This window comes from Dermochelys coriacea, chromosome 1, assembly GCF_009764565.3.
Source record: "Dermochelys coriacea isolate rDerCor1 chromosome 1, rDerCor1.pri.v4, whole genome shotgun sequence".
Classification (NCBI taxonomy): domain Eukaryota; kingdom Metazoa; phylum Chordata; order Testudines; family Dermochelyidae; genus Dermochelys; species Dermochelys coriacea.
In genome coordinates, this window is record NC_050068.2 from 165,489,643 (window position 1) to 165,513,257 (window position 23,615).

A 23,615-nucleotide genomic window follows, 5' to 3' on the forward strand; every position below is an offset into this window, starting at 1 on the left:
GATTGATAGGCTCTTGGCATCTAAATGTTTTGGAGGAAATTCCAGAATCTGTCTGGTTTCATGTTGGGTGGATCCATTTGAACCTTTCATGCTAATTATTTGTCCTTTTTTTCTTTTACGGGAAGGTGTAGTTTTTCTAGGCCTTACATGCAAAGTTTTATGACTAAAGAAAACTATTTAATTGCTCCCCGTAGGCTATCCAATGTTTAACAGCTAAACAATTCAGTTCAAAATGTTTTACAACTTCATGCATACTTTTTGTGTGTGCTTGTTATCTTTCCAATAATTCCCCACAGCTAGAATGCTGGCAAACATGTGGTTCAGTTGGCAGGAAGTCTGTATACTTAATATTAAAGAGTACATTTTCAAGAACAGGCTCAAAATGTGCCCCTGCAATTTTGCTCATGCAAACCTCCCCAAGCAGAAATTACACAGATAAATCAAAGAGATGCCTAACCAGATGAGCAGCATATGCTATTCTCACATTCAAATTCAGGTTTTTGAATACACAGAATAGCAGGTGCAAATTATGGGACTGGATTGAAATATCTTTGAAAATTTGGCCCAAGTGAGTGAGTCCATCCTTTTCTTGATTGAAGAGCCAACTTGTAGTAGTTGGTGCCTAGTTATTCTTCTTCCGCCATGTCACACTGTATTTTGGTTGTCTCACCTATTTCCTCTCTCTCTCCACTATCCTTTCTGAGCCTTTTTCTCTCTGTGTTCTTTTTCCCTTCTGTAGATTTCTAGTAGTTTTGCCTTCTATCTTCATTCTCGTTTTTGTTCTTTACCTCGTTTTTTCATTCTAGCCCTTTCATTCCACTCTGTCCTCCTCTTGCCTCCAAGTTCCCCCACTTCGGTTTGCCATTTTTCCTCTCTCTCTCTCTCTCTCTGCTGCCATGGCTGTATGTTCTCTCTCAGGCCTTGTTTTACTGCTAAAAAAGGTATACTTTTTACCTCAGGGTAGCTAACATATATGAGCTATCCTAAAGTAAAAGCACAGAAACTAGGCACTTTAGCTTTACTGTGAGGTAAACTAGATGAAGTCAATTCTATATCCCCAGTGGGGTAGGACCTCAACTAGTTTACCTCGTGGTAAAACTAAAGTACCTTGTCTTCACTGTACATTTACTGCAGGGTTGCTCGTATCAGCATTTCTCAAACGAGGCCACTGTGGCTGCATGTGGCAACCAGCAGATTTTTTTGCAGCCTACAACAGCATCCAAAGCCGGGGCAGAGATTGGGGGCAAAGAACAGCCTCTCCCTGCAGCACCCAGCTGTTGCTCCGGAATAGCTGTTAGCAATGGCAGCGAGATGTACTGCCTTGGTGTTTGTGCTGGCATCACCAGCAGGGATTGGAGCCCTGCACTGCGCAGCCTCCTCGGGGGCTCTAGGCAGCACATCTGGATATACGTGGGGCTGGTGTGCACAGCGCTGGAAGCGGCTATGGTGTTTGGTTGCTGGGACACTCCCTAGGTAGCTCACCCACTCCCACCTGGCCAGGGCATGGGGAGCCTGGGATTCCAGAGGCAGCCGGTGAGTTCCCGACTCATCTTCCCCAGGGTGGGCTCTTACTGAAGGGCCACAGGAGGCAGGGACAGAGAGACGGGTTTGTCAGAGCAGCCACCAGCATGAAGTGATGGCCACACTCTGAGGCCACCACAAAATTTGTTGTGGGAACCCCTGGCTCATATGCATTTGTGACCCTAGATCCCCCTTGTTTTCACACCCTATGCACTACTGCAATAATATTTGTGCCAAATATGCCTTGTGAGGTGCAATATGAAAGCTAAGAACATGCTGGTTATTAATATAATTTTACAAAGCATATGTTAACATTATATGTAAAGCTAAGAATTCCATCTGCATGATGTTACTAGAACATGTTTAAGACCAGACAGCATAGCCTAGGTAAAAGGTGATAGACTGGTCTGTCCTAGACAAAGGAATGTGGGTTTACCTCAATTTACATATTAGCAATAAACAAAGCCATTGAGCTAAACTCAAGAGAGAGAGAATGAACACAGCTTGTGCACCCCAGAGAGACACAGGAGACTGAATCCCCAGTCTGCCAAAGGCATCTTTTTTGGGATATAAGGAACAGAGAGAGACTCCATCTTGATCCTTCACCTTAGGAGACAATGAAATCAACGATTTGATCTCTATGATGGATCCTGGCCAGTAAAATTCTGGAAAGGAGATTATAGGTGAGAGAAACTGTTGTGAACAAAGATTATCTTGCTAGATTAAGTTTTAGTCTTCTAGATGTGTGTTTTCACTTTTATTTGCTTGTAACCATTTCTACCTTTCCCACTTGTACTTGGTGTCACTTAATACAAGCTCTTTTGTTAATAAACTTGTTTTGCTTTCATTATCAATCATCAGTGCTGGGTAAGTTCAGTAAAGTGTGCTTCCAGAAAGCTAACAGGCTGGACTGTTTTACTGTCTCTGTAAAGGCAGCGAACCCAAGGCTTTCTCTGTGAGGGTCCACTGAGAGGTACTGGTTCCTGCAGAAGGACAATTCTGGGGCAAATTTGGGGCTGGAAGGGTACTAAGGTCGGCCCGCAAGGAGTAACCAAGTTGGAAAAAGTCCAGGTGAGGCTTGTGGGCTGCTGGCAGACCGATGGGGTCAGAGTGCTGGACCAAAGCTGCACAGCCACAAGGCACCCAGGGTTACAAGGCAAACAGTGACCAAAACCCTCACTGGCCTGTGTGAACTCCCAAATGTCACAGTGTTAGCTATCCCGAGGTAAAAAGCACACCTTTGTAAGGAGTGAAAACAAGGCCTCTTTTTCCCTGAATCACTAGTGCTACAGGGCTCTTTGCAGTGTCTCTTGTCACAAACACTACAGGGATCACCCTCATCTAGCACCACTCAAGGGAGGGGAAGAATAAGCATAGCTTAAAGGAGGTCTGGAATATGAGAAATATTCCTAGGGGAGATGGGTTAGTGGGCAACGTGCAGGTGAGTCAGTCAAAGATACATAATAAATGCAATGTATCATATTACCACATCTGTGATGGGTAGATGCATGTATAAATAAATATGTTCACTTGTCGTTCGAAGGGAAAATTTAATAAAGTCAAAAACAATCTAAAATATATCTGCCTCATCTGACCTGTATATTATATTATATTTGAAAAATTCATTTTTATGTCCATGTTATTTAATAAGAAAAATAAATCAACTTTCCTTTAATAATGGAAAGCAGAGAATGACACACTTCAAATGAGAGAGATTAATTCAAGATTGTGCAACCTTATGATATTTCTGGCAACAATGGTTTAAACACAGTGGGTAGACTGTATTCTGCAAACAGGATCTGTTTTCCAGCTAAAGAGCATTACTTCAAAAAGAGTTTTTCTTTGAGGACCCAGTTCAGGATGGAATTTAAACAAGTGCTTAACTTTAAGCATATGAGTGAATAGTCCCATGAACTCAATGGGACTAAAGTCTGTACATAAAGCTAAGCACATGTGTAAGAGTTTTCCTGAACAGAGTTGAATTTAAGCATGGACTAAGGTTTGAAGGTAAGCACATACTAATTTTTTTTTCTGGAATGCCTTAATGCTTAACTTAGATATGTGCTTGCATAGCTTGCTGAACCGTTACTTAAATGTTTGAAATGAATAGCTTGTGAAAGATGGCTGATCGATGGAGCTGGAGGCTGAAGTCTTCCATCCACAGAACACGTATGATACAGAAAGTAGCAGTATAATCGTCTCCAGACTGCCAGTTTACCTCACCCTTCTCTGAAGGGACCCTCTCAAGAGAGAGAAGACAGTTAATTCTCCAGGCCTCTCTGCTGAGATTGCCAACTAGGTGCCATAGTGTTGGGTGGTGGGTTTTGTGAAGCGGACATTTAGCTGAGTAGAACTGAGGAATATGGGGCCTCAAAAAGGGGGTTTAATACAGCAGGAAAATATCGGCTCTGACCTCAGTTATTTAACGAATTAGAAAGTCTTGTTTCCGGAGGAAGGGCTCTTTCAGCTCGTAATTAGCTTTAGTCAGAAATGTTTTGGCATGCAAATTACACCTAGCCGCTGTAGGCATAAATCGTCAGGATTTAATTAGTAGCAATTCTTCTGATTTCTTAAAGCTTCTCACATTTCAGCCTGCACTCTCTTTTCCCTTGCACACAAAACCTGCAATTCAATGGAATGGCCAGAGCTGGCTGTAGCAGCAATTTTAGCCAAGCCTGTGAAACAATGTTCTGTCACTCCTTACAAATTGCTGTCCAGGACTATCCCACTGCCATGCACAGAGCCGGCTAGCAATTGTGGGGAGGGTTAATGAGATGGTTTTTTGGGATGCACCTCAAAATTAGACCAATTTTACTTAGATTGTAAGGTTTTTGCAGGCAGGGACTCCCTTTTTTTGGTCTGTGTTTGTATAGCCCCTAGCACAATAGGTTCCTGGTACATGACTGGGGGTGCTAAGTGCTACGATAATACAAATAATAATAATAAATACATGTGTGAATGGGAAGAGGAGGTCCTTGCCAACTTCCGACCGCAGAAGCAGAGCCCAGCTGCTTGTTCCTTTCATCCCTGATCATTGGTTTTCATGATTTTATGTTTTCAAGGCTGTCTCCTCAATAAAAAAAGAGCTAGTCAGGACTTGCATTTTAAATAGTGTGAAATCTCTGCTTTCAGTTTATCAAACTAGGCTGGCTTATGCTTTTCAGAGCCCAAGGTCACTCTGGGGATAGAAATTGACTGGGGGAAACAATGCAATTCTGGAGCACATTAATGCTGGAAATTCAAAAAGGACAATAACATGGCAATTTATGCAGGAGCATATTACAGGGGTCCCAGTTTGGGCATCAGAAGACACTCAGTAATATTGTTAACTGTAGCAAATACATGGAATACATTGTGTTCATGAAACATATTCCTGATACCTTTCAGTTTCAGATCCAAGTATGTGAGCAAACAAAGCACTAAATCGGGTTAAAAATACCACTTATGACTGAAACCATTCCTTGGATGTAAGTACAATAATGAAAGACTGATCTCTCTCTTTGCAGAGAAACAGTTTATGTGCTTGTGCAGACAGCATCAGTCTCCAACAGGATTATCTCATGTTTTGGTCCTACGCTGAAGTGGACCCGAGTTCAGAATCCAGCCCTTATGGATTTAGCAAAATTTTTATCTATCCGACATACAGAAACTTGCCAGCACAAGTGTGCAGGACAGACACGTGGAGTTCTTTATTCTTTGTGGGGTGATAACAGAGTACTGGTAAACTAGAATTTATTTGCTGCAAACTTCTTAAATGTTTATCACTGCACTTTGCAGAATTCAGCTCCATATGTATATAGATTGGTTAAAGGGACTTCTTATTTTATTTTAAACTACAGTACCCAGAATACATTTTCAAATAAAGTTCAGAAATCTGAGCTTCCATTTAAAAAAACCCAAACCAACCTAAGTTGTTAACCTTTATGGTTGCAAGGATGTGGACATTACCTGATACAACTATGTCTGCCTGAGTCTGCAGACAGCTTGAAACAATCACTCTGAGGGATGCGATCTGCCCATCCAACTCTGGATGTCAACTCTGAAGCCTAATGAGAAGTTTTAAATATTATCATTGTTAATTATTTTACTGCTAATCATTTCAACAGAAACTTCTCCACAGTGGTTGGATGTAGGCAACCACTTTGGGCAAGGTGCAGTGGGTCAGGCTATGACTGCTGGAGTGGGAAGTGAAAAGTTCAGTACATTCCCCTTCTCTGCAACTTCCAAATGTCAAGTCAACTCCAGTAGCCAAAAGAGGAAGGGAAAGAGAAGATGTATCCTGTCCCCATATCAAAAGCTTCTCCTGCCTTTTGGTGGCAAATTTACATTTAATGTGCTGCATGAGCCACACAAAACAGCATAGGCAATAGGAAGCTGTTTTTATATTTCTGATCTCATACATCTCGGAGAGTGCTGCAATTCAAATGCAAAATACAGCACTCTGAGATATGGTGCAGATTTGTGCTAGTCCCAAGGCCTAACCTTCATCAGCTGCCTACAGCAAAATCAGCATCAAGATTGATTCCACCTGCTGGAGACAGCAAACAACGGTGCTGATGCAGCAAGAAAGTTCTTTTCCTATCTCTTTCTGCAGCTAGGAGGCGGCATAAACCAAGGCACCTAGGCTAGTACAAGAGGCCATTGAAGGAAACCACTCCTTTCAGTTTTTAGTCACTGGAGGAAGTAGGTGTAACCTCACAAAATCTCAAGCTGTTGTCCTCCTAGTGAAAGCCTTTATATATTAATGAAACATATTACTGCACAGCTAGCATCCATAGAGTTGAGTTTGTAACCTGGGTTTACAGCAAGAGCAGTTAACCAGGTGCTCTCACCTCAGAAAGTGTGAATCCTAACTTCATAATTAAATTCAGGGGGAGAACAGATCAAAGAGGAACTGTCTGGAAAATAAATACGTAGGAGTGTGGATTGGATTTCCTCCTCTCAGTAGTTCTGCTTGGATTGCAATGACAGTATTTTTGAAGGGAAACATAGTGAAATACATGTATAACCATCTGAAAACAAGAAACAATATCTCTTTTAGAACTAGGGCTATGCAAACTGATTCACATAAAAGAAAAACTGGCCCCCAATTTTTGCCCATCTCTCAAACTGTTTTTGAGGTTCAAAAAGTTTGGTTAATAACTCCTCATCTCTTTCCCTCTCCAACTCCCAGCACTGAGAGGGGCGGGAGGGGATTCCAAAATGGCTGCTGCTCTCTTCCTGCCTTTGAATAACACCACTAATCTCCCTCCGGTATTGTGGAGCTCTCTCTCCTCACAACTTTCTTAATCTCTTTCCCTTTTTACAGCTTCCCATGATTGTGGGTATGCAGCAGTTCCTGGAAGTCTCTATACTAGGCCCTGCGCTTTAAGTATTTTCCCCACTTCGTTCATGGTGAGAAATGCTACAAGAGTGCTCCATGTCTATGTGTATGTAAATAATTACTTAATACATAAATTAGTAGTAGATGGCTCTCAAAAATAGGTTGCATGGTCCCTGGGTTTTGTAGGAGCAATAAGACTTGTGTATTGTAATTTGCTTCCCTTTACATAGCTCTGTACATCAGCTCTTGACAAGAAGTGCTTTTGAATTTGCAGCAAAACGATTGAAGGTTTCCTTTAATACATTGAATGATCCCTGAATTGCTGGTATTTAAATTTCCTAGATTTTGGTTGCATTAAACTGTTAATGATTTCTGGAAATTAAAAGTGTGTAGTTAATAATGGGTATAATTACAGTGGTGTATGTATATTCCTTGAGCTGCCTGCAGTGATTTGTACTTTTACTTTTTTAGGGGATGTTCTCATCTCAGTGCACAGAGGGTTACACGTGGAAATCCCTCACACCAAGAGGACAACATACCCCTTACTATGTAAGCCGCAAGCTTTTTGACGATTATTAATGAATAAATGATTCAGGGCCAAGTTCTTCCCTTAGCAACATGCACACAACGCCCACTTACCTCAGTGGGAATTGAGCACACATATCCAAGGTCATAATTAAGCCGTTAGTGCTTCAGGAAATGTATGTGTATGATCAATAAGGGAGAATAGATGTAATCTGTGTAAAAGTACATTTTAGTATCTTACCTTGAACATTTCAGCTAGGGGCTATCTATTATGCACCAACCCTTCTTTCAAGTACTTTCATGTGTTAATAAGAGTAATTTATGAATTTAGGAGTATTTGTTGACCTGAAGAGTGACCTTGCACTCTCTATGGTAACCTATGCTTTGGCACAATGCTTTATTTTCCTTTGGCTAATAAATTTTCTCTATTACATCTTGTTCCCATTCACATGTTACTAAGAATTTAAAAAAAAAAGAAAAGAACAGAACATGTTAGAAAAGACAAAGCTGTACATGGAAACAAACTGCTACAAACTCCCGTACTGGCTGATCCCAGTTACAGTATCTTAAAAATATTGGGCACCATGAAGGCACCTCAGCTTGGCAGTTCAGGGCCCCGGCATTTCTGGGCTTGCTGCATCAGTTATGAATGTAAAAAAAAAATTGCTTGAGCCCTGGCACCTTTTTCATTACAAATTAAGCACTGCTTTCCTCCCTCATTTTTGAACTGACTTTACTCTTGGAACATATGAAGGGTAAGATTTTCAAAAGCACTCAGCGCTAGCTTAATTCTGCTCCTGTTGAAGTCAGTGGGCCATGACCTTCAAGAGGTAGAGTTTGGCCAATGCTTCTGATGTCCCACTGAAGATGTATGGGGTATAAACACTCAGGCTTCAAGGCATAAGCCAACATCTGATTAATGGAAGCTAGGAAGAAACTTTTCCTGTGGACAGGTTATTCCATAACGGCCTTCTGCAGGGTTTCTTGCACCTTCCTTTGAAGCAGTTGGTGCTGGCCAATGTTGGAGACAGAATACTGGACTAGAAGGACCAGTGGTCTGACCCAATATGGCAATTCATACATTCCCTTGTTAAAAGCAAAGGAAACTAAGCTGCACTGGTAAGCATGACTTGAAGCATTCCCATCAACTCAGCTGTGCCCAAATCCTCAGAGGTCCTGACCACCTGCCACTCCTGCTCAAGTAGTGCCTTTGGAGTTGGCCCTGAGGGGGGCTCATTCCAAGAAGCAGAAGTGGCAATGCAGAATCAATAAAGGGGCTCAGCAACTCAAAGAATCAGGGCAATAACATCTCAAACTTTGGAACAAGAACAACTTTAGATCTCATTTTCATCCTTCAGGGCTGGGGAAATTAAACAATAACAGAACATTCAGCATGGCCTAGAGGATTCTTATCTTGTATTTATGTATGAGAGAGTACACTTCTTGCATCTGTTTTTAATTCTTAAAGTTTTATGTACTTTATCTGGGCCCCATTTGAATCAAGCCTCTGAAAATCAGTCAATCGGCTTTTCAAGTTTAGGGAGAATTTAGAATAGTTTTTTAATAGTGTCAGCTCTAAGCTGCTTCTTGTAATGAGTTACTTATCAACTCTATTCAATGGGATACAAGGTCACCAAAACCTAGAAAATATTCTAATTAATTCAGTACCCAACACCACTGGCAGTTTGACCCAGTACTGAACAGGGGTGAAATCCTGGCTCCATTGGAATCAACTGGAGTTTTGCCATTGACTTCAGTGGGGGCAGCATTTCACCTCAGGTAATTTCTTCCCTGATGTAAACTAAAAAGTTCTCATGTCTGCACTATGAGGCAAAGAAAGTAATGGTAGGACTAAAGGTCTTAGGGCTGATCTGCACACAAACTCACACAGAGATAACAACAGGTGTCAATTAAAGCTAATTTAATTATTGTGATGCAAGTCAGTGTGCAGGCACTCTTATTTTCTAATAAAAACAGCAAAAATTAATTGAGCCAAAATCATTTTGTTATTGACTTTAGCTAAATTTACTGTAGCCTTTTTTGTTCTGCCATTAGTGTAGCCACACACAGATGTGCACTGACACAGCAAAATCAGTTTTAGGAAATCAATTTCATTACCTCGGTGCAAGTTTGCATGTAGACCAGGGGTTCCCAGACTTTTGCTGGTATGACACTATTTTAATGAATTATTTCCTCCCAGAATCCCAGACAGCATGGAAGATGCCATTTTGAAGAGCACACAACATGACCTCGCTTGCACTGCTGATTTGTAGTACCACCAGAGGATCTGATCCATTTGCATAAAAATAATCATAAGCTTTTATCTGCTTATTGGTATTGATCTTTTTACTGAATTTTTGTATAAGCACTAAATATAATTTTCAGCTAATACACTTTTTAATAGTACATATAAAGCTAAATAGAAATTTTGGCTTGCAGACAAATGGTTTTGTAGACTAATTATTGATCCCCTCTTAATGTTGTAAGTATCATATTTCTCACTCTTGGATGAAATACACCTCTGTGCAGAGGGCCAGCACGAATTCTATGTATCGGTTAAATCACACTGAATACTCAATACAGGGCTTCAGTGGGACTTGAGTGGTGCACAGATCTTGTGCTGGTCCTCAGAGTGAAATTCTCTCCAAACGTCTTGAATGTCATCCACTGAATATTTTTCATTTATTCGGTGGCTTGTACTAGCCTTAAGCACTCACATAGCTACAGTTTAAGGTTATTTAACTTAAAGGCAGCTGCAGTAATATATTTTAAATGGTCTGTTTCCTGCCATGCATCAGCTGAGTTTATGCATTTGTTATTGACCGGTTATTATTTATTATTTACAGTAGCACCCACAGCTGGCCTTCTTTCTATACATTTGAAAGGGGTATAGTCCCTGCCTGAAGTAGTTCACAGTCTAAGGACAAATATTATTATTTATTTGTATTACAGTAGCATCTAAAGGCCCCTATTATGGACCAGGACTCAGTTTTGCTAGGAGCTATACAAACACCGAACAGAGAGATGGACCGTGCCCAAAAGACTTTACAATCAAAGTATAAGACAAGAGCCAACAGTGAATACAGACAGACAGGGAGCACAGGGCAAGGATAAGACAAGCATTATAAGCAGCTGCCACAGCACATTGGCTGCCTAACCATTGTCAGAAGCAGACAGAGGTTAGGGGAAAAGGGAAAGCAAACAGGGATATTTACTACAAGTTAATTAGATTCATAACAGACATCAGGAGTAGAACTTTTAAAACTATTGCTGGACCATTTTCTAGACTGCAAGTGTTATGTCTCAGCTACACTTCTGATCTAATTTTTGTTCTTCAGCCTGTACACTGTGTTTTAAAAATACTAGTTCTCATTAACAGCTGAATCAGATGCTATTCCAAAGAACAGTGGATCTTGCATATCAACTTTTCTATCTGTTTTCTAAATTTCCACATTTCTTTTAAGAACGCTGCATAAACACACTAAAACTTACCAAACTGAGGGGCATGGCCCACTTCTGTAGAGCAGATGTCCTTCTCACGTGCTAATCTGCCATATGTGGCAGAATAGATGTTAAGAAACTTTGACTCTTTACAGTGGAGTTTCAGTTCTTCGTTTTCACACACTGATTTGGTTTTATGTTCAGCTAAAATAGAAACCAATAACAATGTTATATTACGAGGTGGACCATTGGACTGTTAATGGTTAATTAATGAAATATGGCATACCTACAAGGAGGAACTCAACCAACAGCAGAGGGGAAAGTTAATTCCTCCTAGATGGTTCCCTCATATTAAATTAATTAAAAATAATTTTCCCAGAATTCTCTCCCACTGGCTCATCTTCTATGGCCTGCTTTATAAACATACTCATTACAATAAATCTAATCTCTCTTTGCTTCTCCAAAGGACCCGGCCACATTCTTCACTGCTTCACTGCTAAGTGGCTCAGCCCACACATTAATAATATAGATGGTCTGCATCACTTGGTGCCACAGCATACAGCTGAAGTGAGCGCCAAAGAATTTGAGGCACTGCCATATAAGAATGGCTCGATTTCAAATGTTGGTCTCAGCCATAGCCATGTAACTCCAGTGAAGGCAATGGGTTTGCACAGATATGACAGAGTGAAGGTTAGCCCATTCTGTTGAACATCTTTTAAAATGAGTCATGAAAACAGGAAAAGGGGGTTACACAGCTGAAAAGGGGCAAAGGGAATCCTTATTGTTATCAGGGATGTTGACATGAAGTACTAAGATCAGACTTGAGAGAGGAAAACTTCATATCTATTCATAAAACAAACTTAATTGTTTCATCTGAAATACAAGGGACATAAAATAGCTTTGATTTCCTTGGGAATAATCCAGTTCCTCACACAAGAGCAGACAGAAAGTAGTCACTTTTAAACATTCTTTGTATTGGCTCACTAATTATTAGTTGTGTAGAAGTGCAAATGGTGCTGCACAATAGGTAAGTTGTGTGAAGCAAACAAAAAAAGTTCTGAAATGGGGGGGGCTAACAGCCTAAAACTATGTTCTGTGTTCGTACAGCATCTAGCACAATGGGATCCTGGTCCATGACTGAGGTTCCTAGAGGCTACTGCAATACAAATAATAAAGAAACCAGAAGCTGTTATACTACAGGACAAGCCAAGCCAGTTGCCTAGGATAAGAATATAATGAAGATTTTTTTGTAGCTATATCATACTAATAAAGAAAAAATAGCATTCCTAATGAGACTAAAAACTACATAAAGCTGACCTCTAAGAATCTGGAAAAGTACTTAAGCACATGCTTGAAGACAATGGGTACATCTACACAGGGATAAAAGACTCCTGGCATGGCTATGGTTGGCCCAGATCAGCTGACTTGGGCTGTGAGGCTAAAAAGTGCTGTGTAGACATTTGGGCTCAAGCTGGAGTTTGAAGTCTAGGACCTTCCACCCTTGCAGTTTCCCAGAGTTCGGGTTCCAGTCTGAGCCCGAACAGCTACACAGCAATTTTTCAGCCCTGGTGCCCGAGTCAGTTGACCTGGGCTAGATGGAGGTTATTTATCCCTGTGTAGACAAAGGGGCTTGACATTATGCATATGCACAAGAGTTTTCCTGAATATAGGGATGTTTTCCAAAATCAGGCCTAACCACAAGAATGTTAATATCATACTGAGAAATATAAATCTTATGTTGAGATAGATTAGATTGTTTGCACTCACCTTGAAACCTATTACTTAAAGTAATTCTGCAGACAGGAAACTCCATTAAATATACTTTTAGGTAGCTTTTGTAAAAGTCAAATCACAAAGTCAATCATACATATGAAATATCTGCGCTACAGTAGATTAAAAATATCTAGTGACTTTAAAAAAACAAAGAAAATCCCAATCCACTGAGATCCATAAAATGAAAGAGCTTTTTAATGGCATAGACCTAAATATAATATCCAGGATACATACAAATATAACAGATAGAAATCCTAGGAAGTAAGTATGCAGGCACATATTTATTTTTCTAAAGACAGGTTCACCTATTAATATTGGTGATGGGAGTAAATGTGTTGGTGCTATTTCAAAGTTAGTGATTCCTTATCTGAGCTTCCTGTCCTTGACTTTGAGGTCCTACACAATTCAGTTTCCCTTCACCTATTTGTATCTTGTGTCATCCCATCCTTCCCTTCTCCTGTTCCTTATTGCCAGTGTTGATGCCCTGTTTCCTTGCTCCTTTCACAATCCCCCTTGTGCTTCGATGATGCTCCCCCTATACATGGAATATCTTCTCTGTGCTGCAAAGTCACTACTCTGAAAATCCAAATGCCTTCTTGAAGACCCATTTCCACTATAGAAAAAATTAGTCAGCAAATAATGGCTAGGTGCTGGGGAGTTGGAATTCACTCTTATATTTAATAAGACAAAACTTAAAAAAAAAATAAATCCAACCTCTTGATTGTTGTTTCCCTGTTCTCTACCCTTCCTATTTTTCTCTCGTGTTTGTACAATGACTGCCCATTGAGGCAATGACTGTCTCTTTACATTTGTTGTCAGAACCTACCCTCATTCGAAGTTCTACTGAACTATAAATAGTTTATCATGTATATTTATTCTTTCATGATATTTGAGGTTCTACTGAAATATAAATAGTTTTTTGTGTATATTTATTCTTACATGTCCACTGAAAACAAATCTCTGTTATGCACAAAAACTGTTTATGGCTGAACTTCAAAAGATTCTGAGGTTTTGTTCCAGCTATCTAGGCATTTTTTCCCACACTTATGCCTTTTGACATTTGTATGCTTTTAATACAAACCACTTTTTGTGAAAAATGGCATAATATTCCTCTCTAAAGTATGAGCTTTTCCATCTTTTTTTTTTTTAACTTTGTCTTAGATTCTGACAAACTGTACAAGCAGTTACATTGGTAGCAAGCATGTGAATATTGCAGACAAGATGGAAAGCTAAGATAAAGTAGAAATACAATTTGCTATTAATCTTAAAATCTGAAAACTTCATGTAGATTTCTGCAAAGCTTTCTGTACTGCCATTATAACCAAAACAAATAAAACACATACACAAAAATGAACTTGCCTGTTGTAGAAATTACTTACTAGGTTTGCATTTAAAGGAGACAAGGAGGTATTTAGTGGTTCCTGGACATAGATCGGGTCCAAAAACCCGACTATTGACAAGGAGTTGGCAGGCTCTCTGGTTCTGGCATTCATCCAGTACTTTCTAGAACAACGGGCAAAAAGGATAGTCTTGAAAACAAGATATGAAGCTATACAGCAACCAAAACCCTTAGCTGCATTTTGCTCTGTACATGAAAGAAATTATTCAGTGGCACTGTTTTTTTTGTCATAGATGCATTTAAAAAAAAGATATATGACAGGAATAAGACCATGTCTGTGCTGAGCTTTGATTGGTGGCTGAAAATCCTGGGTGAGTTCATTTGAAACACAGTTCAAACTAAGGACTTGATGCAGCAAGGTACTTAAGCACATGATGAACTTTAAGCACATGAGTAGACTCAACAGGGACTACTCGTGTCCTTAGAGTTAGGCACATGCTGAAATACCTTCCTCAACTGGGACCTGAACGCATTTCAGACATGATTTGGTTAGCCGATGTAGATGTGACCAAATTACTTAAAATCTATTTTTTAAAAAACTCAGACCTTTATCAACATCAATTTGTTTTTCTGATAATATCCTGCTATTCCTATTGTGCTGCTCCAGCAAGTAATCAGTCATTGTAAGGGTGAGAAGAGGAGAGCAGAAAGGCTTACAACGTTATACCCATGTTGTCAACTGGAGCTGCTCTGAGCAGAGTGAAAGAACATGGTGGCTAGCAGGCAAGAAGCTGTTTACAGCAGCACTTACACTTTGCTTCTGCTGCTGGAGCTGGAGCTGTACCAGTGGTAGCGATGGTGGGAAATCTTAAGGAAAAAAGGATAGTGTAAACCAGGGATCGGCAACCTTTGGCATGCGGCAAACCAGGGAAAACCGCTGGTGGGCCGGGCCGGTTTGTTTTCCTGCCGCATCTGCAAGTTCAGCCGATTGCGGCTCTCACTGGCTGCGGTTTGCAGCTCCAGGCCAATGGGAGCTGTGGGAAGTGGCGCAGGCTGAGGGATGTGCTGGCCTAGGGGTGCAGGCCCTGGGGAGGGGCTGGGGATGAGAAGTTTGGGGTGCAGGAGGGTGCTCCGGGCTGGAATCGAGGGGCTTAGAGAGCGGGAGGGGGATCAGGGCTGGGGCAGAGGGTTGGGATGTGGGGAGAGGCTCAGGGGTGTGGCCCCCGATGCAGTACCTCCTGGAGCGGGGCACTCCACGCGGCTCAGCCCCCGACCCAGCACCCCGGCTGGAGTGGGGCTGAACCACTTCATGTGGCTCAGGGGCTGGCTTAAAATGGCTTGCGGGCCATAGTTTGCCCATCCCTGGTCTAGTTTCCAGTCAGAAGGAGCTAAATTCATCCCTGGCATAGCTCTACCAACTATTTACACCAGGGATGAATTTAAACCAGGTGTTCAAATCACAACAATTGCACTAATTGACACTCCCGTTTCCACTTTCAGAAAAGATGCCAATAGCTGAACTATCATAGTCCTTGGATGCAGTCTCTCCAGAACAGAAATGATGCACATTGGCACACATAACAACAATCCTATAAAGTTCTGGACCCTTTTTTCTTTTTTGTGGAGAAAAAGGACTTAAATCCAACACTTTTTATGAGCATTACAATTCCTATTAAATTGTTTAAAAGGGAAGAAAAAGGACTGAGAACTTAGTTTGGACATTCAGTTCTTCTTTTAAAATGTTTCAAGTCAAATCAATAATCACTACCAACCTGGCACATCTTCATTGGAATTGCTCAGGAAAGAGTCAGTTAAACAAAATCAGGACAAATTTAGCTCTTGAACAAGTGGGCATAACTGACTCCCATTGAGTTCAATGAACATTGCATCTGTTTACACCTGAGCTGAACCATCATCTGTAAATCTCTTTATAGTGGTATCTCTTTATACAAAGTGCACACACACATTTTGCACTGACTCAGCTGTGCAAAAACATCCAGCTACTTATATTATCATAATTAGATTGCATTATTAGTCAGGTTATTAACATATTGGGACAGATCTAACTTTGCCTTTATCCTTTCACTAGGAGGCTACTGTATAAAATGCCAGCTATTCTTTCTCCTTTCTGTAAGATAATACTGTGCTTGATTATGCAGATCTCAGACTCTGTTCCAAAGAGAGGGACAGAATGAGATCATCAGAGTTCTTTTCCAAGAATTCAGTTTACAGTATGTGTCTTTTCTATTTGACAGAGCTTTCTGGGATGCAAAAGCCAGACACTTATCTTTCATATCTGTAGTTTTGAAAAAAGGAAAATATCTGTCAAAGTTTTAATTATTTTACAATGCAGTTGTCAGCTGAGATGTGTAGTGTACTCAAGAAAAATTGTCTATGGAAACCTCACAGAGACCCTCAGGACTCAAAGTAATCATGGGTGTCACTCCACTGAAGTCAATGAAATGACATCAAGGATGCATTTAGCCCCCACATTTTTTTAGTGGACAGCTGGACTTTCACATGGCCCCAAGGTCATTCATGGAATGCCTTTAGATGTTAATTGCAGTACGGCATGGACAAGCCACGTTTTTAAAAACTCTCTGTCACAATGCTGTTTTTATAAAAGGATGTTATACTAAATCACTTATTAATACTACTATTAATGGATGGAATGGAAATTCCCTGCTGACATGAAGCAATGGAACAGCTGTAAGCACTAAGGTCTTGATTCTGCAAAGCACCCCTGTTCTGTAGAGCTCTTAAATGCATCTTTACTTTAAGCATATGTTTAAATCCCATTGATAATGCTTTGCTGAAGCATAGCCTAAGAGCGGAACTCTAGACCTCTTTCCTGTGATGAAACAAGCTCCTGACTATACTTGAAGGGTGGGCTTCCTCAACTGATGTAAAGAAATTCCCATGACAGCAAGTGTAAGCCATACTCTAGTCTGTATGTGAAGCAACTCTTAGGATATTACTGGTAAACTTCAATATTCCTGTCAAATTTATGATAAAGTAGGTTGCTGACACTCTGGGTGATTAATTTGGCTCAGAGTGTTCAACTGCTGGGGTAAGAAGTGCCTCATGTCAGGGGTCCTTGAGACTAATTAAGACTATTCTGATCAGATCTGCTTGGTAAAAGGATGGGTGTTGTAGGGCCTTGAAAATGGGGGTTAAATGTGGAGGTTAGTGTAGAAGGAATCCTGAAAATCTTTTATAAGCCTACAGGAATAATAAAACCTATTCACCTGATATTTCTGCTGGTCTAATTAGTGCTTCCAAGTGTGCCATTTTGTGTTATATACCAGTTGAAACACTGTGGAATTCACTTAACATTGTGAATACTTGGCATTTTCATAGAATATGGGTCACAAAACTGAAATCCGATCTAAAACATTCTGCTTTTTAAAAATCATCTACAATATGTGTTACCTGCAAAGTGGTAGACGCCACACAGTTTAAGGGGTCTTTCATCGCTGTTTCAGGCTGCTGTGTACTACACATTTGGTAATCTTGCCCGTAAAATGCTGATTGGACACTTATTGTTGAATGTCGAGGACACTGCAGGCTCAAACGATCGCCATCACAGGCATACACAGAGTGATTTTGCAGAAGTTTGGTTAGGTAACCTATAAAATATTTAGCTATGTTACAATTAGTACAGGCAATGATAAACTCTTTAGGTAATATGAAAACCGGGGTCATCTTCTGGAAAGGGCATAAAAATCAGGATTGTAAACATGGCCATACCACATGATACTATTAGCTTATCTGCCTTACAACCTGGTCAGGATCAGGTCTCAAAAATATCCAGATGCTACAGGCAATCTTGTTGGTGATCCAGTAGGTGGCATCCTTCCCACTGAGTAAGTACTAAACCAGTGCTCCAGTAGGGGGCACTGTGCTGCCGGAGATGCCATTTTTCAGATGAGGCCTGAAGCTAGGTTATGGCAACTTGTGGTCATTAAAGATCCCAAGGCACTTTCTCAAAAGTCTAAGGGGTTATTCCTCAGTTTTCTGGTCTATTTCCCAGTCTCAGTTGGATAAGGTATTCTTTATTTCCTGTCCTAAACTGAGGTGTAATCTTACTGTACTGTTAAATGGTTGCTGTGTTTCATCCAACTGATGGATAAAGTGATTCTCTCTGTATAATTTGCATATCAGAGTCTAAAGTAGTTCAAGATCCTTCCTGATGAGAGATACTGTGTAACTGTTAGACATTATTAATTGTTTGCAGTGCAGTAGCTGTGTTGGTCCTAATATATATATGTGAAACAAGGGTGGGTGAGGCAAGATCTCTTATTGGACCAACTCCTGCTGGTGAAAGGTACACATTTTCAAGCTACATAGAACTCTTCTTCAGGTCTTTTCACCATTAGAACTTGGTCCAGTAAAAGATATTATCTCCCCTAACTTCTCTCAGACATTATTAATAAAAATTGGATATACTAGTCTGATGTGCATGTAGTTTTGTGTTTGCTAGCATATAACTACCACATATGAAGAGGTGGAAATTCATATGCTGCTGTCATAACTACAGTTGCCAACTTTCTATTCACACAAAACCAAACACCCTTGCCCCGTCCCTTCTCTGAGGCCCCGCCCCCTCACTCCATTTCCCCCCCACCTCCATTGCTTGCTCTCCCCACCCTCACTTGCTCATTTTCACCAGGCTGGCTCAGGGGGTTGGGGTGAGGGAGGGGGTTAGGGCTCTGGCTGGGGGTGTGGGCTCTGGGGTGGGGACAGAAATGAGGAGTTCAGGGTGACGGAGGGGGTTCCGGGCTGAGGCAGTTGGGATGCAGGACGGGGTGAGGGCTCCAGATGGGGGTGGGGGCTCTAGGATGGGGCCAGAGATGAGGGGTTTAGGATGCAGGAGGGGGCTCCAAGCTGAGGGTGGTTCAGAGTATTGGAGTGGGGCTCTGGGATGAGGCAGTAGGTTGGGATGCAGAAGGGGGTGAAGGCTCCGGCTGGGGGTGCAGACACTGGGGTGGAGCTGGGGATTAGGGATTTGGATGTAGGAGGGTACTCCAGGCTGGAACCGAGGGGTTTGGAGAGTGGGAGGAAGATCAGGCTGGGATGGCGGGGTGACGGCTCCAGCTAGGGGTGCAGGCTCTGGGGTGGGGCTGGGGATTAGGGGGTTGGATATAGGAGGGTGCTCCGGGCTGGGAGAGAGGGCTTCGGAGGGCAGGAGGGTGATCAGGGCTGGGGCAGACGGTTGGGGCATGGTGGTGGGTGAGGGCTCCGGCTGGGAGTACGATCTCTGGTGTGGGGCTGGGGATGAGGGGTTTGAGATGCGGGAGGGGGTCAGAGGTAGCACTGACCTCAGGCTGCTCCCAGAAGCAGAGGCATGTCCCCCATCTGGCTTGTCCCCCATCTGACTCCTACACATAGGGGCAGCCAGGGAGGCTCTGTGTGCTGCCCCGTCCGCAGGCACCACCCCTGCAGCTCCCATTGGCCATGGTTCCCAGCCAATGGGAGCTGCGGAGCAGCACTTGGGGTGGGGGCAGCGTGTGGAGCCCCCTGACTGCCACTGTGCATAGGAGCCAGAGGAGGGACATGCCATTGCTTCCAGGAGCCACACAGATTCACAGCAGACAGGGAGCCTGCCTTAGCCCTGCTGTGCCACTCTCCAGACTTTTAACAGCCCAGTCGGTGGTGCTGACCGGAGCTGCCAGGGTCCCTTTTTGAGTGAGCGTTCCGGTCGAAAACTGGACACCTGGCAACCCTAGTCATAACAGCTGCATTTATCATGTGATTTCAGGTAATATGCATGACCATGTTCCCTACTGTCTTAAAATGCAGCGAACTCCTGCATTTTTAAACCTTCAACATCACACATTTGAAAATTAATGCATGTTCAGTACTCAGCATCCCTACGTATTTTTCTTCTCACATTTAAATTTAAAAAAGAAAATGTTATAAAATAAAATTAGGGGAATAATTCAATGAAATGGCCAAGAAATCAGAACCACAGTTGTTTTTTTAAGAAGAGTTGTTTGACTAATGCCCCATTTGCTACATTTAAAATTTATCTCTGATTATCTTCTGTTTTAATTATCCAGTCTTAACACACCCTTATGTTGATGTGTATACAACAATGGTATTTAAAGGAGCACTTGGAAGGTTGTAAGCCTAACATTTGAACTTTTATCTTGAGATGGCCATGAAATGCTCCCTAAATATATATATAAATATAAATATATTTGCTCCCTAAAAAAATCAAAACCTACAATCCTATAGTAACAAAATAGTACATATTCTTGACAAAAACATCCACAATATTTTTAATAATGAGTGACCTCTTCCAGTGAGTTATTTGTTTTAAACTGGGAGAAACAGAATTTTTAAAATCAACCTAAATAGCACAACAGAGTCATTTTAATTCGTCAGTACACAATTCAATTCTCTACAAACAACTTTTAAGAAATTTCAGGGGAAAACCAGGAAATCCCTTACCATAATAACAGATGAATACTGTATGTTAGTACAGTTTGATATTTCTTTCCACATTTAGATTTTTTGTTGTTAAAATTAAGGTTGGTTGTTCATAGATGATATACAGATTTGGTGAGTTTAGGCCACATCTAGCAGCTAACTCCACTTTTTATGTTCTGACCTACTTGGGAAATTTGAGAACGCCAGAAAGTAACTGTTACAAAAAAAACTACTACAATTCTGAATCTGCACCATTAAAGTTAGTGGGAGCTTTGTCATTGATGTCACTGAATTTAGGATTAAACCCTTACAGAGCTCCACTTGCAGCACTAAATTTGGAGTGAGAAGAAGGAAGTTTAATTATCAGTCCATTTTTTCACATGCTTATAAATCTGAAAATAATTACCCTTTGGGATGAAAATATTCATTCTTGTTACTAACTCAAAAGCATTTCTTTCTGTCTTCTTTCTGTCTTTCTGCAAGTTTGGGAAAATTCAGTTTGGCCATTTTTGAGTTACCAGAGCACAACAAATGGTGGATTTTACACATTAAGAAAGTTACTCAGAAGCTTTCTGTGCTCTTATATCTCAAAAACAGCTTTATTTTAAAAGTTCCCATTTGTCATGGCTCTAGATGTCGATAAGCACACACGCCTAAGACATGATTAAAGAAGTCTGGTTTAGGAATAACCAAATTGTAAGTCTCAACAGAATGTGTTGAACATACACAATATATTATTTTGCCACTGTTTTTTTTAGGCATGCACTGAGGTGTGAAACTGTGTAGATAAGTGGTTCTCAACCTCTGCATGCTGAGACCGCTCTCCTGTTTAGCAACATGAGAAGGGCAGGGTGGTGACGAACCCAGGTAGAGATCCCCTGCTTTTGATTTGCACACATGTTGTGAGTAGGTATCTGGAGCAACACGCACTGAAACAATGAGTATAATCTTTCTGAGGCCTACCTGCACTGATGCCTTCCCTCTGTCTTTATTCATACCTCTCCCTGTCCTTAATTCTGTTGATCTGCATGCAAGGGCTTGTCTACATGGGGAAGCTATTGTGCAATAAACAAGGATGTGAATGTAAAGCTCAACAGCTACTCTGTACTAACTGCCCATGTGGACACATTTATTTTGCACTAAGAGTGCGATTTTGCAGTTTAGCTTAATCTACTTCCAAAACAGACTTGGAAGTGGATTAAGCTAAACTATAAAAAGAAACTTTTATTGTAAATAAGAGTGGCTGTATAAGCAGCTATTGCAGCCCCCAAGTAAAACCTCTCCAGCGCATCATCAAGGATCTACAACCTATCCTGAAGGACGATTCCTCACTCTCACAGACATTGGGGGACAGGCCAGTCCTCGCTGACAGACGGCCTCCAACCTGAAGCAAATACTTACCAGTGACTACACATCACACAACAAAAACACCAACCCAGGAACCAAACCCGGCGCCAATTCTGTCCACATATCTATTTAAGGGACACCATCAGAGGCCCTAACCACATCAGCCACACCATCAGGGGTTCATTCACCTGCACATCTACCATTGTGATATATGCCATCATGTGCCAGCATGCCCCTCTGCCATGTACATTGGCCAAACCAGACAGCCTCTATGAAAAAGAATAAATGGACACAAATCTGACATCAGGAATCATGATATTCTAAAACCAGTAGGAAAACACTTCAATCTCCCTGGTCACTCAATAACAGACCTAAAAGTGGCAATTCTTCAACAAAAACACTTCAGAAACAGACTCCAATGCAAAACTGCAGAACTGGAATGATTTGCAAACTGGACACCATCAGATTAGGCCTGAATAAAGACTGGGAGTGGTTGGGTCATTACAAAACCTAAACCTAATTTCCCCAATACTAATTTCCCTCTACTGTTACTCAAACCTTCTTGTCAACTGTCTGAAATGGGCCACTCTCATTACCACTTCAAAAGTTATTTTTTCTCCCTTGGTATCCTGCTGTCAATTGAATTGTCTCATTAGACTAACCTCACACTTGGTAAGGCAATTCACATCTTTTCATGTATTTATACCTGCTCCTGTATTTTCCACTCCATGCATCTGATGAAGTGGGTTCTAGCCCACGAAAGCTTATGCCCAAATAAATTTGCTAGTCTCTAAGGTGCCACAAGGACTCCTTGTTGTTATTGCAGAATAGTTATTCCTCAAAATTCCAGGCGATTTCCCACATAGACAAACCCTCAGTTCAAAGATCATGTTGTCCAGCGCTTTGTGTTCCAAAGTGAACTAAAAAGAGCATGAGGAATTTTAAATTTCCAACATTGAAGCCCAACTGAAAAATCTGTTCAAGTGTCCATCGCTTCTGGAGGCCTCCTCATCTTAGTCTGTGCAGAGAAGAGCAAAGAAAGAGCCGTACTAGACCTGCCCTTCAAGGAAGTGAAAGAAGAGCTGAAGCACCAGAGAAGATGGAAAGAAGATTCCCTGCCCTCTCTGGGGGAACTGACAGAAAAACATCTTCTGCTTCTGGGTCCCCGCCATTCCACAGAAGGAACTGGGGAACAGTCTCTCAGGCCTGGTCTAGGCCTAAAACTTAGATTGACCCAGCTACATCACGCAGGTCTGTGAAAAACTGCATGCCCTGTGTGATGTAGTTAGGACAATTTAACCCCTGCTTTAGAAGCAGCAAGGTCAAGAGAATAATTTTTCCATCGATGTAGTAAATGTCTACATACACTACCGCGCTGTACCATTGTAGCACTTTTAGGGTAGACATATCCTTATAAGCCAGATACACTAGCTAAAGCCAGCACTAAGTCAACTTACTCACACTTCTTTAAGGAGATTAAGCAGAGGGATGGATCTGGATGTGTATCTGTTTGTTAATACAATGAGTAGATTTGGGGAAGAGAGGGTATGTGTAGAGAGAGGATTTATGTGCTCGTGCAGTGAGGTGTCAGAGATTATTGAGAGAGGAGAGAGAGAATGAACATAGGGAAAGAACACAGTGCAAGGAATGAGAGGAAGGGGAAAAGAAGGAAAGAACAACAATCAGAGGGAAAATAATACACCATGATATACAGTAAAGAAGAGGCAAAAAGTGACTAAGGAATAAGAAACAAAAGAGACTTAGTATGGGATTTTATTATTATTTAACAGTTTAATGTCAAAATATTACAGTAAACAGACATAGCGATATGATACTATATGCACCTGAGCTGGGGTTTTCAAAGAGCCATAAAATATTCATAACTCCCCTAAGTTTTCAATAGGAGTTCAG

The 23,615-nt window shown here is 41.3% G+C and overlaps 1 protein-coding gene and 1 long non-coding RNA gene across 5 annotated transcripts in view; one reads left to right on the plus strand and one right to left on the minus strand.

Annotated features, from left to right (window-relative positions):
- Positions 1–23,615, minus strand: part of EVA1C (eva-1 homolog C) — a 66,552-nt gene that overhangs the window by 17,466 nt on the left and 25,471 nt on the right. For all 4 annotated transcript variants that reach the window (XM_043508706.1, XM_038415923.2, XM_038415932.2 and 1 more), the window contains exons 2-4: positions 17,355–17,551; positions 13,963–14,086; positions 10,862–11,014 (exon numbers count right to left, since the gene is read on the minus strand). In XM_043508706.1, coding sequence (XP_043364641.1) covers positions 10,862–11,014; positions 13,963–14,086; positions 17,355–17,551 — 474 coding nt within the window. The remainder of the gene's footprint in view (positions 1–10,861; positions 11,015–13,962; positions 14,087–17,354; positions 17,552–23,615) is intronic.
- Positions 6,823–23,615, plus strand: part of LOC122458883 — a 31,343-nt gene continuing 14,550 nt past the window's right edge. Inside the window, exons 1-2 of the long non-coding RNA XR_006279197.1 lie at positions 6,823–6,915; positions 7,316–7,393. This is a non-coding gene — a long non-coding RNA (uncharacterized LOC122458883). The remainder of the gene's footprint in view (positions 6,916–7,315; positions 7,394–23,615) is intronic.